Below are 13,355 nucleotides of genomic sequence, written 5' to 3' on the forward strand. Positions count from 1 at the left end.
TGGCTCTCCCTCCTGGCTCTCCTTGCCAAGTTCCATGGTTTCTCCAAACCTCAGTCTCCTCAGAAATAAGGTGGAGATGATAGAGCCACCTGACAGGGTGGTCATACAGATAAAATTAAACCTGTGTGCAAATACTTTGCACATCATAAAATGCGCTCTGGCATACGTCATCCATTCAGAAGGTCCTCATGGCATGCCTGCTGCACGCCCGGGTTTGAAGGCTTGTTTCCAGGATGTGTGGGTCAGGAAGAAGAGCAGGCCAGTGGCCTTTACCAGCCGACAGCAGGTTCTGGGGTAAAGGCTTGCCCCACATCACACCTCTGTGCTGTCCCTGAACACGCTCCATTCTCGCACTTTCTAGGCCTGAGTGTTTGGGACCCTTTCCTGGTGGCTGAGTCTGCAAGGAACATGGCTGAGTCGGGACTCTGGTGCCTCATCACCAGGCATGTTAGTGTGGGTCCTCCAGAGAAACAGCCAGTAGGACACACACACACACACAAAGATTTATTAGGAATTGGCTCACAGGCTTATGGCGGCTGAGAAGTCCCAAGGCCTGCAGTTGGCAAGCTAGAGGCCCAGGGGAGCCGATGATGTCAGCTCCAGTCTGAGTCCAAGTCTGCAGGCGGGAGGTGCTCAGTCTCCCGGCTTGTAGACCGTTAGGCAGAGAGGGGTGTCTCTCCTACTCCACCTTTTTGTTCCGCTCAGGCCCTCAGTGGATTGGATGCGGCCACCCACATGGGGGTGGGGGGGAGTTTGCTTTCCTCAGTCCACTGCTCCCAAGGCTAACTCATCCAGAAACACCCTGACAGACACACCCAGATAACGCTTGACCACATGTCCGCACACCCTGAGCCCAGTCAGGGTGACAACAGAATGTGCCGTCTCCAGGGTTGACGTTCACATGGAGCACTCAGGCTTAGGAGGCAGCGTCACGCCAGATCGCATTTGACCCCGTAATGACTCAGTAAGGCCTCGTCACCCTTCTCCGTCGTGGAACCCTGATGTCACAGGCTCAGCAGCCTGGCTGTTTGAAGCAGGTCATGTTCACCGGCAACAACCTCTCCCGCTGGGCAGCAGGAAGTCCGTTCCTGTCCAGACCCCCCGCTCCAGCACGTGAGAGCCGCACGTCGCTGAGTCATCTTCCGCCCCAGTGCCCGGTGCTCTCCACCCTCCCACGCTGGCCCCTGGACAGCAGGACACTTTAAACAGCTGTCATGTTATCGGTGGACTCGATGTCGTCATGGTTTACCGTCACACCGGGGAAGGCGGGGCATCTGCCTCTGCTGAGCCCCCAGGCGTGCTGCGCGGTGAGGACCCAGCGCCCCTCGGACACGTGCTCCCGTGGCGGCTGACTGGCCTCACGGGCCACAGTGCACAGCGCTTACGTTTCAGAAGCCTTTCATCAGTTTACTAATAACGATGAGCCAGGGCGCTCCTGGGTATCTGTGTTTATTTAAAAGCCATTGGGAGATGTTCTGTTACATTCTGTCATAGGGGAAATATGAATTTATTCATTCCAACATGGCAGCATCCCCGTGCTGAGCTTGGAAAATGGGCCCGATCGGCAGCGTTTCTCAGGCCCACATTTCAAATGGTGCTGCTCCCCCTGCCATGGCAGCCACGGGGTGCACGTCTGGCTCCTCAGCTGGGAAGTGCCTTTTTGGCCTGTGTCTCCCCGGGCCTAGTGTGGTGCCAGCACAGGGCAGGTGCTCAGCTGCTATTTCTGGGATGGAGTGCGTGCTGGGAGGATTGCCACACGCACACTTACCTGAGCTCTACCTCGGAAGGGTCCCCTGCCAGCCCACACAGACAAGGCAGATGGCGCTGTTCCTTCGCAGACAGTTGCCAAGCACCTACTATGTGTCAGGCACACACCAGACGCAGGGAGTGCAGTGCTGGCTCCGGCGCAGCTCCTTCCTGTGGGGAGTTCCCAGCCCAGTGGGGGTGACCGCCAGAGGCACCCCGAGTGCATCCCGAGAAGCATGGACGAAAGAGGGAAGAAGCTGTGAGGATGCCAAGGAGGGCAGGTGACCCGGCCTCAGGGACACTCGGCACCAGGGACCTGTTGGGCGGGGCAGTGCCACAGGACAGCTCGGTTGACTTCCGCGCTCACAGCTTCCTCTCTCTGATGGGCTTGCTCTGCACTTTCCCCGCAGGGCCTGTGCCAGCAGCGAGACCGAGAGCGAAGCCGGAGACCTCATGGACCAGCAGTTTGAAGAGATGAACAATAAGCTCAACTCGGTGACGGACCCCACTGGCTTCCTCCGGATGGTTCGCCGCAACAACCTCTTCAACAGGTGAGAGTGGGCGCTCCCAGCCGGCGCGGGGCCAGGTGCCTTCAGCGATGCTCCTTCCAGCCGCTGGCTTCTGGTCGTGTCCTGCGTTTGCAGAAGCGAGCGTGACCTCCCACAGCCCGTGCTCCTCTGGGTCTCAGTGTCACAGCGGCCCCTCGGGGTCAAGTGAGAAGACAGTGCAGGCTCGGAGTGACAGCCTGCGTGTGGCTGTGTGGGAGGCAGTTGGCCGCGTCTTCACAGAGCCTTGCGCTGACTTCCTGAATACCAGGTGGAAGCGGAGTAGCATCGCACACTTCCCTGCCAGCTGGTGCCTTAACTCCTGGGCTGGCACCTGTGTTGACCCCCTGGCCTGAGGTTGACGGGGCCAAGGAGAGTGGGGAAGCTGGCATTGCTGGAGGGAGCGCTGGTCCAGACCCAGGCCCACCTGTCTGCCCCGAGGCCCCATCCCCATCACTTGATCAAATAGGTTTTAGTGGTTTTGAGAGGAGTTGATGTTGGAATTGCCACCAGCACACCCTGCATCTTTCCATCAGGGGTGATGGCTGAGCTGCGTCCAGAAAAACGGGCAGGCAGTTGGGGTTGAGAGGCACCTGTTCCACTGCATTTGGTTGCCTGGCAACAACCTGGGAGTCACATTGAGGTAGATCTTTCCAGAAGGGCACCTGGGGCTCTCGGGTCTCTGCCACGTCCCAAGGGCCTGACTCAAAGTGCAGCAGGGTGAGCTGGGACTCAGGAGGGAGGTGCTGTGCTCTGGGAAACAGCCTCTGCCGGGTGCCTCTGTGTGGGGCAGTGTGTGCCCGCCTGTCCCTACCCCAGGCCTGGTTTCTTCTCGGTATGTGCTGTCAGGGTGACAGCGTGTTTCCTGTCCTGGGTGAGCTGAGTGGGACGGGAGCCAAGGGCCACGGATGTAGGAACTGGCAGCTTGGCTGAGAGGAGACCAAAACTGTGAGCTGGTTCACCCCATTCCTCCCTCACTCCCTCCCCCGTTAGCAGGTGTCCCCACAGCCTTCAGTTCTGGGGAGGGAGACGGTCAGGGGGAGGCCTGGGCCTGGGCCTGGGCTCACACCGTCCTAGGCCAGCTTCTCAGCCTGGGAGGCAGGTGGTTCTCGCTCTGCCGGGTGACGGTCCGTGGTTGTAAACTAGAGTGGGGAGAGCTCAGGGCTCAGGGTCGGGCCTCGCCGTGTGCCGGCTGTGGGACGGGGCAGGCGATTTCACCTGGGAGCCTCAGTTTCCTCGTCGCTGAGATGGGGACACGTTTCCTGCTTTGCAGTGTTCCTTTAACGTGGAAAATAAAGGAGTTAATATCCAAATAACACACTGACCGGCTGCCTAAGGCATAGACGGCACCGCACACCTGTGGCTTCCTGCTGTTGGCATAGTGGGAAGGACATGCTAACGTTGAATTCTTAGGGTAACGTGGGTGGATAGACGGGGAGGGTGAAATCTGTATGCACTTGTGCAGCAGGTGCTGGCCACCGTGGGCTGTGGCCTCACCTGCCCTTCCTTGTCCTGTCCCACCTCATGTCCTTTATGTGGGTCCCACAGGCAGGCCCTCGGGTCCCCGGCCGACCTGGTCACAGGTGGGCTGGCTGTCAGGAGGGTCACACCAGGTGCACCTGGGACCCGCTTCACCCTGGGTGGGACGGGGTGTGAATTTTGCATCATGTAGTTGTTCCTTTCGGGAAAACATCTGTCCTTCTGAGCACAACACTCTGCATTAATTTATTGGTTCATTTAAACAATGTCAGCTGTGCCCGCAGCCAGGCTGAGGACTGGGCCACCCCGAGGCTGGGTGGGGAGCAGCCCAGGCCTCCTTGTTCGACTGCTTGGCCCCCATCTCCCCCCGCAGAGCCTCACACGGCTCAGGCCGCAGGCCTGCCCTCAGGACAGAGAAAGGTTCGGAAGTGGCATCTGCAGGCCCTTCCAGTCTTGACCTTCTGAGGGCAGATTGGATGAAGGGACGTGGCCTGCATGCTTTCAGTTTCAACAGAGCGAGCGGTAAGGCCCAGAACAGGTTGCCACACTGTGTGCTCCCAACACTTCCTGACAAGCCCAGGAAGGGGAGGGGCCCCTCTGGCCTCCATTCAAGGGGAGCAGAGCTACTGGGGGAACCACAGAGGCAGAGCCATCCTGGTCAGTCAGAACGGTGCGGGTCCTGGTGAACTTCGGGCCGCGCTGGCTTCTCACAGCTGAGGGATGCAGGCCAGGGAGGGTGGAGACCTCCCAGGAGCAGGTGCCAGTGCTGGGCTCAGGTTGTGCCTCCCAGCTGCTGTCTGCCTGCGCCTGCCACCTTGAGGCCTGCCCTGTGTCTCCCCTGCCCCTCTGGGGCCCCTCCCTGTCCCTTCCATGTCCAGGGATCTCTGCTCCGAGGTGCTGCTTTGCCACCGACCAGGACGGCTAGGCAGTGGCTTTTCTGCAGGCGCCTGGTATTGACTGTGGCCGACAAAGCCTCGTCCCTGAGCCCGCAGAGGGGAGGCGGAAGCAGCCATGTGCACAGGGCCCTGCACGCAGGAGCAGCCCAGCTCCCTCTGCGGGCTCCCCCGCTCCGTGATTCATGGGTTCCTTGGCCCTTTTGTTCCAGGCGGTTTGCTGGACTGGTTGGCGCTGAGGCTGCCGAGCTGATGCGAGTCAAGTGAGCCTTGGCTTAGATTTCCCTCTTGCCACTATAGCCTTGGTCTTTGTTCTGCCTTTGCTTTTGAGTCTCTGCAGCCACTATTTTTCTTGTCTGTGCACTTGGGCAGAAAACACACGTGCATGTCGAGCCCTGGGCAGGTACCATTAGTGAGGAAAAACGAGGCTTCTTCTCTTGTTTAGCACTGACCATGGGCCATGGCTGCGCCCCACGGCAGAGCAGCAGCCTCAGAAAGGCCTGTCTCATCCCTGCACACACTTTAAAAGTAATGCTGAGGGTGAAAGGCCAGTGTGTGTGTGTGTGCGTGTGCGCGGTGCCTGCCGCCAGGGCCACACTGGAGCAGCTATGCCATCCCACCAAAGCCCACTGTAGGCCAGGAGCCCTGGGCCCATGGTGTCTGTACCCTGTAGTCCGAGGTCGGGCATTTTTCTGGGTGAGGCACAGAGTGGCGGGGAGAAACCGTGAGCTCCAGGCAGACCTGGATTTGAAACCTGGCTCTACCTTTTATTAGTTAGTGGGTAACCTTGGTCCTTTAATGTTTTCATCTGGAAAATGGGGGGAAAGATGCCTGTGGGTGAGTTGTTACGAGGATGCAGTAAATGTGATGAATAGACAGACCCTGCTGTGTAGTAAGGAGTTTCTTTCTCTCCCCGCTTGGGTCTGAGGTTTTGATGGCACCAAAGTCGGTGATTCAACCACTTTTTGAATCAAATCTTTACCCCCAAACCTGATTGAATAGCTTGATGCTTCCTCCCCTTACAGCCTCTCTCTGGCCGCCAGATACCAGAAAGCCTTTGAATAAATGCAGACTGATGATCCGATTGGATATCAGTTACAGCCACAGCCCTGGCTTGAGTCTTGAGGTTCCGTACTCAGTTCTGGCTGGTGTCCTGCCAGGCCCGTCCTCTGCTCTCTGTTGGTGGCCCTGAGGCTCCAGGCCAAGGTTCTGCCTGCTCTCCTGTTAGCCCAACAAGAGGGCGGAGTGTCCCCTCCAACCCTGACCCGGGCCAGCCCTCACGATGGCGATTCTGGGCAGGGGCCTTCCCTGCCAACAGCAGCCACGTGGGTGGGTCCAGTCACTGTCCTCCTCAGGGACCCCTGGCCACTTGAAAGTGAATGTGTGTGATAAAGGCATCCTGAGAAGTGAGGAGGGAATGGTGCTGAGTCAAGGCAGCCACACCTACAGTGAGCTCACCACCACCTCCTTCCTCCTTCCTGCCCCTGCCCAGCCTGGAAACGGGTGCTCTATGCAGTGTCTGTCACCCTATGGGACAGGGGGCAGAGGTCACAGCAGCTCTAGGCTCCGGGCTCCCCAGAGAACAGGGCCCCAGGCTGTGGGCTTCCTGCTGCCTGACGGCTTCGAGGAGCAGGGCCTGCCCGACCTCGTGGCCTTGGGTGAGATGCTTCCCCCGAGTCCTGTTTTCTCACCTGTCACAGCGGAGGGGCAGGGGGACCTTGTGGTAAGGACTCCAGTGATACACACACGTCACAGCCTAGACCTGGCCACCCCAGGAGATCCCCGTGTCGAGTACTTCCTTCTGTCCCCGCCCTTACGTAGTCGGAAAGATGGCGTGGTCAGATGGCCGAGGTGAATGTCCTGCCGGCTGATACCGCAGCCCTGCGTCCATACGGGACCCGTGTGCCCGGTGGGGAAGTGAGGTCAGGAGAACAGGACACAGGAAAGAGGTGGCCCAGGAGAAGACACTCTGTGGCCTCGGCTCTCCCGCCTGCGTTCAAGCGTTAAGGTCACGTACATGCAGGCTCACAGCAGCCTCAGGCCTGGCTGGGGCCTCAGGTCTGAGCTCCGGGAGGACGAGCACCGAGCTCCCTGTGACCGTGTCTCCCTGCAGACATCCTGGGCCTCCCCCCCAGGAGCCCTGCCTGGAGGCCGGAGCAGCTAACGTGTGCCCACACTGCAGCTCCGATGGAGACTTCCACCCGCCCCGCAGGTGCCCATGGCGTCCCCTCCACGGCTGTCACACCGGCAGGCACTCCAGTCCCCGACATGGTTGCATGCGGGCGGCACTAGCGTGTGTGCACACGAGTGAGGCCAGCACAGGGTCCCTGCGGGCCCAGCCCAGCTATAAATCCCCTGCCTGGCAATGGAGCTCTTCATCCCTGAGAGGAGATTCATGAGCAGTGAGTGCTGCCCGGCCGCCTGGTGTTTGTCATCATCCCAGAGACATCAACTGCACCCTGACGCCCTGCTCGTAGCGCTTCACATATCATCTCAGAGCGCAGCATCTGCACACGCAGGGACTGGCCCTCCCCTCCCTGCCCGCCCCTCCCTGGACACGAGCTCCCTCCCTCTCCTTTCCCATCACCACGCAGATGGCCATGCAGTGGAGAAAATGAATGTTTCTCCAGAAGTAGATTAATGAACATCATCTGAGGAATGAGTTAATGAAGACAATGTGGTGTGAGAAAACGCCGAGAGCTAGGCTGTCAATTAGCGGGACAGGGTCCCTGGCAGTAAATGGACAAGCCTGGAGGAAAGCGAGCCAGTGCCACCTGCTGGAACATTGCGGTGGTGCAGCTGTGATTCCGAGCCGGAGGCGCCTCCGTCAGCTCCACCCTTAGACCCAGCAGCCAGGAGACCAGGGGTCGGAGGCTAGTTCAGACCTACAGGTTGCTCAGTGTGTCCTGAAGGTTGACAAGGCTCAGTGAAAATCACTCCCCTGCCAGGGGGGAGGCCTGACCTGTCGCCTTGTCCACGTCTCTTGCCCTCTCTGCACCTCAGTTCCTTAAACAGAAAGAGGAGCAGCCCTGCTTCGTAGGCCCTGAGCAGGGGACGTGGGTGTGACAGGCTGAGCTGGTGCCTAAATGGGAGCATAGCCCCTCCTGCACCTCACACTCCACCAGGTGGGAGCGTTTCCAACCACCCAGGTGCCCAGTGTGAGAAGTAGAGGCGCCCTTCTCTCCTCTGAGTCCAGGAGCAGAGCGGAGAGCAGCCAGCCAGGCTGGAAGGCCCTGCAGAATTCAAAGCAGAACAACAGCAGGTCCCCGCACAGGCCCCAACCCGGCCCCCTGGGTGCACCAGGCCATGGGACCGTGCTGGGAAGGGGACAGGTGTGCTTGCAAGGCCAGCAGGGAGGGAGCAGGTCGTCCACACACCTGTCCACACCTCTGACAGCCAGAGGCTTAGAGCTCGGAGGACCCATTGCCATTCAGCTGGGACCGAGATCTGACCACGGGCGCATCAGCGGTGCCAGCTCTCGGGTGGGCACAGGAGGCTGCAGGGCTTCGGGCTGTGAGCTGTGGCAGTGCCCTGTCGGTCAGCAGAGGGGTTGAAAGAGCCACCATGTTTGATAGCTTCCTAAGTTGAGTAAATTTTTTGTTTTTTAAAACTAGAAGAGATCTACAAGGACTTTAGTTCAATCCCTTTCTTATAAGCAGGAAAAAGGGGTAGAACAGGGACCCTCGCTGGACCCTGACCCTTGGCGTCATGCTGGAGCCACATGGCCAGCGAGTCCGTGTTGTCTGTGACGTTCGCAGGCTCAGGGCTGAGCGGTGCTCGCTGTTCTGTGACAGTTACCTGAACGGGAGGAGAAGGGGCCCTGCCGGAAGGGAGCCGGCGGGGTGGTAGCTCTGGCTGTGGGCAGCGTCCACTTGCCTTCCCAGGAGCTGGAGCACCGCGGGGGGAGTGGCAAGGCCCTGCCTGATCCCTGGCCCCTCTCTGCAGGAGCTGCCAGAGCATGACGAGCTTGGCCAGCAACACGATGTCGCCCACCAAGGACGGGACCTCATCTCTTCCCCGGAGGCAGAGCTCCTTCGACAAGGACCCCGCTGCGCGCCCTGTACGACCTGCTCATTGCGCCCATGGAAGGGGTAAGTGCCCCCGGGGCCGCCAGGCTTCTCGGCGTCAGGGCGCATCATTCCCTGCCCGGTGCCCACGTGGAGGTTTCCCAGGACGCCAGCGGCAGATCCAGGCTCAGACCCTAGCTCTGCTCCTAACCAGCCTGGTCAATTCAGCCCGTCTCTCAGGTACAGAATGAATGTGCTGCCTCCCCAGCTTCCGCAGACACTGGAGGCGCAGGGACACCCCAGCAGTTGCCCGCAGGAACCACCGGAGCTGCCGCCATGGGGGACAGGCCGTGGCTCTCTGCACCCTGCTGGGTGCGTCCTCATGGCCCCACCTCTCATGTGAGGGTCTTGCCTGAGCAACTCAAGCCAGGTGTGTGCGTTCTGGTGAGAACAGATCCCTCGACCTCACCAACATCAGGAGTCACTGACTCCATCAGAGTCCAGCGTCCAGGGTACCCTGGCCTTGCATTTCTCCAGAGGGTTGGGAGCGGCTGTGGCCAGATTTCTGTGGCCCTGGTCTTTGCACATCATTTTTCTTTATTTCAGAGAGGAAGGAAGAGGGAGAAAGAGAAAATCAATGATGAGAGAGCATCACTGACTGACTGCCCTCTGTACACCCCCCCTGGGGACTGAGCCCACAGCCGGGGCATGTGCCCTGACCGGGAATCAAACCATGATCTCCCGGTTCATAGGTCGAGCTCAGCCGGTGACGTAAAGACAAACCTATGCCAGCGAGACTAGTGGCAGCTCCTGCCTAGACAGCGTGCTCCTGAGAGGCGCTAGGAAAGGGAGCGGCGTGACGAGGTTGTGGAATAACCTTGAAGTGAGGCATCGAGTTGGAGAGCGTGCCTTTAGTGTCTGACATTTACAGCTGTTTCTCGTGATGACAGTGTTTGACACGGAAGGAGTGTGTCTGCTTCCAGTGATACCAAGTGGCACCTTTCAGAGGCCGTTGCAGTCAGTGACCAGAGCAAGGGCTTTGCAGTGGCTCCTCAAGTGCTCCACTCACTGTTTCACTAAAAACAGCTGGAAGGTTGGGCTCTGATCGGAGTCCTCTCCATCCCCACTTGCACCCAGTTGTTTATTTATTTACACGGTCCCGTGTCTGAGGTTCAGGCTGGTCAGGTGGGGCCGGCGGGTGGGCCAGAGTCAGAGGCCTCAGGGCCACAGGGAGCCGGGGAGGCCCCTTAGCTCCTCCCCAGCGCTGCCCCCTGGAGAGGAGGCCTGGATCCGAGGGCTCCCTCAGCAGGCACACCCGCTGCTCTGAGGCCACTAGAGGGCGACGCGACACCGTCAGCCACTCCTGCTGGCACTGGCCGCTGCCAGACAGAGCCAGCTCCTCCTCCACATTTTCACGGCAAGCCCACGATTATGAATCACTGACACTTCCAGACTAAAACGATTAGCCTCTTCACGTGGGGCTTGTAATTATTTGAACAACTGCCTTTGTTTAGCCGCGGTCCCGTTGCTGAGGGACTAGGTCAGCCAGTAGGAACGTGGGACACAACATTTCACCCTGGGCTGCACCTGTGTTTGACTTGATCTGCCTAAGGGAAGTGCCAGGGGCTCTTTCCTGGGACTACACTGCGCCTCGCTGTCGGGAGGGGTGAGCATGCCGTCTCTCTGAGGATGGCCCAGTTCCATGTGATAGCACACGAGCCGTCACCAGTCATCAAGTCAAATCCTGTCCGACACCCAAGGGAGAAAAGGCACCAAAGAAGAGTTGCAGGTGTTTAGTGTGAAAGGGACTGGGACCCTGGTCATGTCCGTGGCATTTGTTTTAATCAACGTAGAGGGAAGGATGGTGACCCAGGCCCCTGAGCCTGGACGTCCCTGCTTCTGTGGAAGGTAGGCCCCCGGACGGCTCTTGTCCTCGGCCCACATGCTGACAGCAGTGTCTGGGGGTCACGTCGGATGTGAGGGGCTCCACTAGGAGAAGCTGCTCGTTCACTGCGGTCCCAAGTCACCCCTCAGTTTGCAGATGGCGCTTCATCCAAAAGCCAGAAGCTGCGTTAGTCAAGGAGCCAGACTTAGAACAGGAAATCCCTCAGGGTTTGGTCAGACCACCCCTTAAGGTCATTTGGGGAGTTAGGACTTCTTCTAGTCTTTGCCGTCCTTATCATTATTTCCATTTATTTCAGTTCCCTGTTTCCTGTAGGTACGGCCTTAAAAACCAAGGCTCTAGGACAGCCCGTGTGCAGGACTTTGGTAGCTGCTCTTGACGAGAGGGGCTGCTTGTTGAAGTGGAGTTACCTGTGTCAGGACCCCAGAAACTTGATTAAAACTGGCTGTTTGAAAACAAACAAACAAACAAAAAAACTTGCTGTTTGTGCTGGCTCGGTTGGTAAACACCTTCCTAAACACGGGAGCTTGGGAATTCACCCAGACCTCTCAGCTAAGATGTGAGGCAGGGGTCTGGCCCTGCCAAGGGCTCAGCCATGAGGAGAGCGTGGCTGTGGCTGGGTCATGACTGTAATGACCGCTCTGGGGGAAAGGACTCTGGCAAAATCAAGTAGCGAAATAACTAGCTTACCCTTCAGCAGATGCCCCGGGAGCTGAGACTGACCGTTCAGGTGCCTGTTTTCTAAATAGCCTGAGGGTTTGGAGAGTCAGGGAATGTCTGTCCATGGAAACAGCCAGACCTACTCCACAGTGTGGAAGGGAAGATGAGGCCCTTGAGACTGGCAGCCCCACCGCCAGGCTATCTGACTGATTCTTCAAAGCATCACAGAAAAGGTTCCTCTACCTTAGGAAGTCCTGTGTGAGCAGGGGCGTCCAGGCGCCCGTGGGAAGAGGCCTGCTGAGTGCACAGGTTTCCACGCAGACAGAGCACTGGGAAGGTTATTGCCACATGAAGACTGCGAGGTCACAGAGGGACCATGTCTGGGCTCCCCTGGATGCCCTCACACACACACCACTGACCTAGGCCACTGGCAGGAGGGCCCGCCCCCTTCCCCTCAGGGGCCTCTGTTGAGAAAGCTCAGCACCTGCTCACCTGCCAGGAGAACTGGCTGTGGGAACCCAGTGTATCTCAGAGGCCGAGGCCCTAAACCAACAACAGCCACCCAGAGCCACTTCCGGGTGCTCACTGCCCATCCCGTGAAAAGGAGCACCTCTCCCCTCTGCAAAGACCAGGCCTTTGCCTGACCTGTGTGCACTGCTGCCCCTCCCCTTCCCGTCCCACCCGGTCCCCAGCCAGCTCTCCAGGCAGTGGACTCGCCCTGTGACAGGCAGGGTCCCAGCCTGCTGGTGAAGAAGGGTGCTTCCTGGGGAACAGGCAGCTTGTAGGACACCTGGCCTCCTTGTCTTGTTCCACTTCAAAAGATCCATCTGTAGAGATTTCAGAGGTCAGAGCGGCTGAGTCTTTGCTGGAATTTGTGGGACTGTTAGTTGCAGGTGCAGGGCTGACGCTGAACCTTTTATCTTTCAAACCCAGGACTTAAGAAGCCAGCAAATATCCCTTCTAGACTGACATATGGAGGTGCAGAGTAGCATTTCCTTGAATCGTCCCTCCGTTTTCATCTAACAGGTGACATGAATTTGGATAGAGACGTCGCTTTATTTCCTTTCTTCAAGTTCACATTGGATTATAGCTAATCTTTCTGTACAAGGGCAATGCTCGCACATGCTGGAGGCAGAATTCGGAGACGGTTTCCAGGGCATCCTTTCCAACGCATTCAATCAGTTTCCACTGCCTTTTAACGGAGCTGTCATTCTGCCGTCACCCGCCTGCTGCCTCGCTGCCTGGACAGGGTCCCATCCAGGCCCTCGCCCAGGGCTGTAGGCATGTGCCAGCTCAGTAGCATCTACGAGGCACTGTCCCAGGAGGGCCTGGCTCTACAATTGGGATACACAGTTCAGAGAAAAGTCTCCCCATCTCCCAGGCTGGCATTTCAGGACCTTTTCCCTTTCCTCTCAGTTCACCAAGTCCTGGCAAGTCTCCATCTCTTTATTCACCTCAGCCCCCAGCCCAGTGTCCCAATTGTTTCTTCTTAGTTTATCAAGATTCATACAGCCTTGGTCTCCATCCGCAATTCTTTTGGAAAGAAATACACCTGTAGAGAAAGGAATCCCCACGTGGTGATGCTGCTGTGAGCAGTGCCCAACCCATCGCCCCTGCAACCGTGTGGACCTTCACATGTGCCTGGTCCTCCGGGCCCGTTTCAGCCCCTGCTCAGGGCTGGCCTGGCGGGTGGGAGCCCGGCCCTGCCAGGCCCCGTGTCAGCCTCTGTGCTTGCTCTGCAGGGCCTGATGCACTCCAGCGGCCCCGTGGGCCGGCACCGGCAGCTGGTCCTGGTTCTGGAGGGGGAGCTCTACCTCATCCCTTTCGCCCTCCTGAAAGGAAGCTCCTCCAACGAGTACCTGTATGAGCGCTTCACCCTCATCGCCGTCCCGTCCATCCGCGCCCTCGGCCCGCAGGCCAAGGTAAGGCTCTGGCAGGCCTGTGGGGGCCACGCTCTCAGGTCCGCGAGGGGTCTTTGGCCAGACTGGGGCCTGAAGTGATAGGATGTGATCTCTTCAAACTGCCGATTGTATAGCTTGCAGGTGGGTAGGGTGACTTCAGATCTGTCCAAAGGCAGGGGCACAGCCCTCCTGACCCCTGACTGTTCTTTGCTACTTCAGGA

General features: G+C 58.6%; 1 protein-coding gene across 1 annotated transcript in view; it reads left to right on the top strand.

Moving 5' to 3' along the window:
* The window catches only part of TTC28 (tetratricopeptide repeat domain 28), a 372,574-nt gene that overhangs the window by 338,644 nt on the left and 20,575 nt on the right, over nt 1-13,355 (top strand). The window contains 4 exon segments of the mRNA XM_023762971.1: nt 2,157-2,297; nt 8,609-8,705; nt 8,707-8,754; nt 12,976-13,155. Coding sequence (XP_023618739.1) covers nt 2,157-2,297; nt 8,609-8,705; nt 8,707-8,754; nt 12,976-13,155 — 466 coding nt within the window.

Source organism: Myotis lucifugus, unplaced genomic scaffold (genome assembly GCF_000147115.1).
Source record: "Myotis lucifugus unplaced genomic scaffold, Myoluc2.0 scaffold_269, whole genome shotgun sequence".
In the NCBI taxonomy this organism is placed as follows: Eukaryota; Metazoa; Chordata; class Mammalia; order Chiroptera; family Vespertilionidae; genus Myotis; species Myotis lucifugus.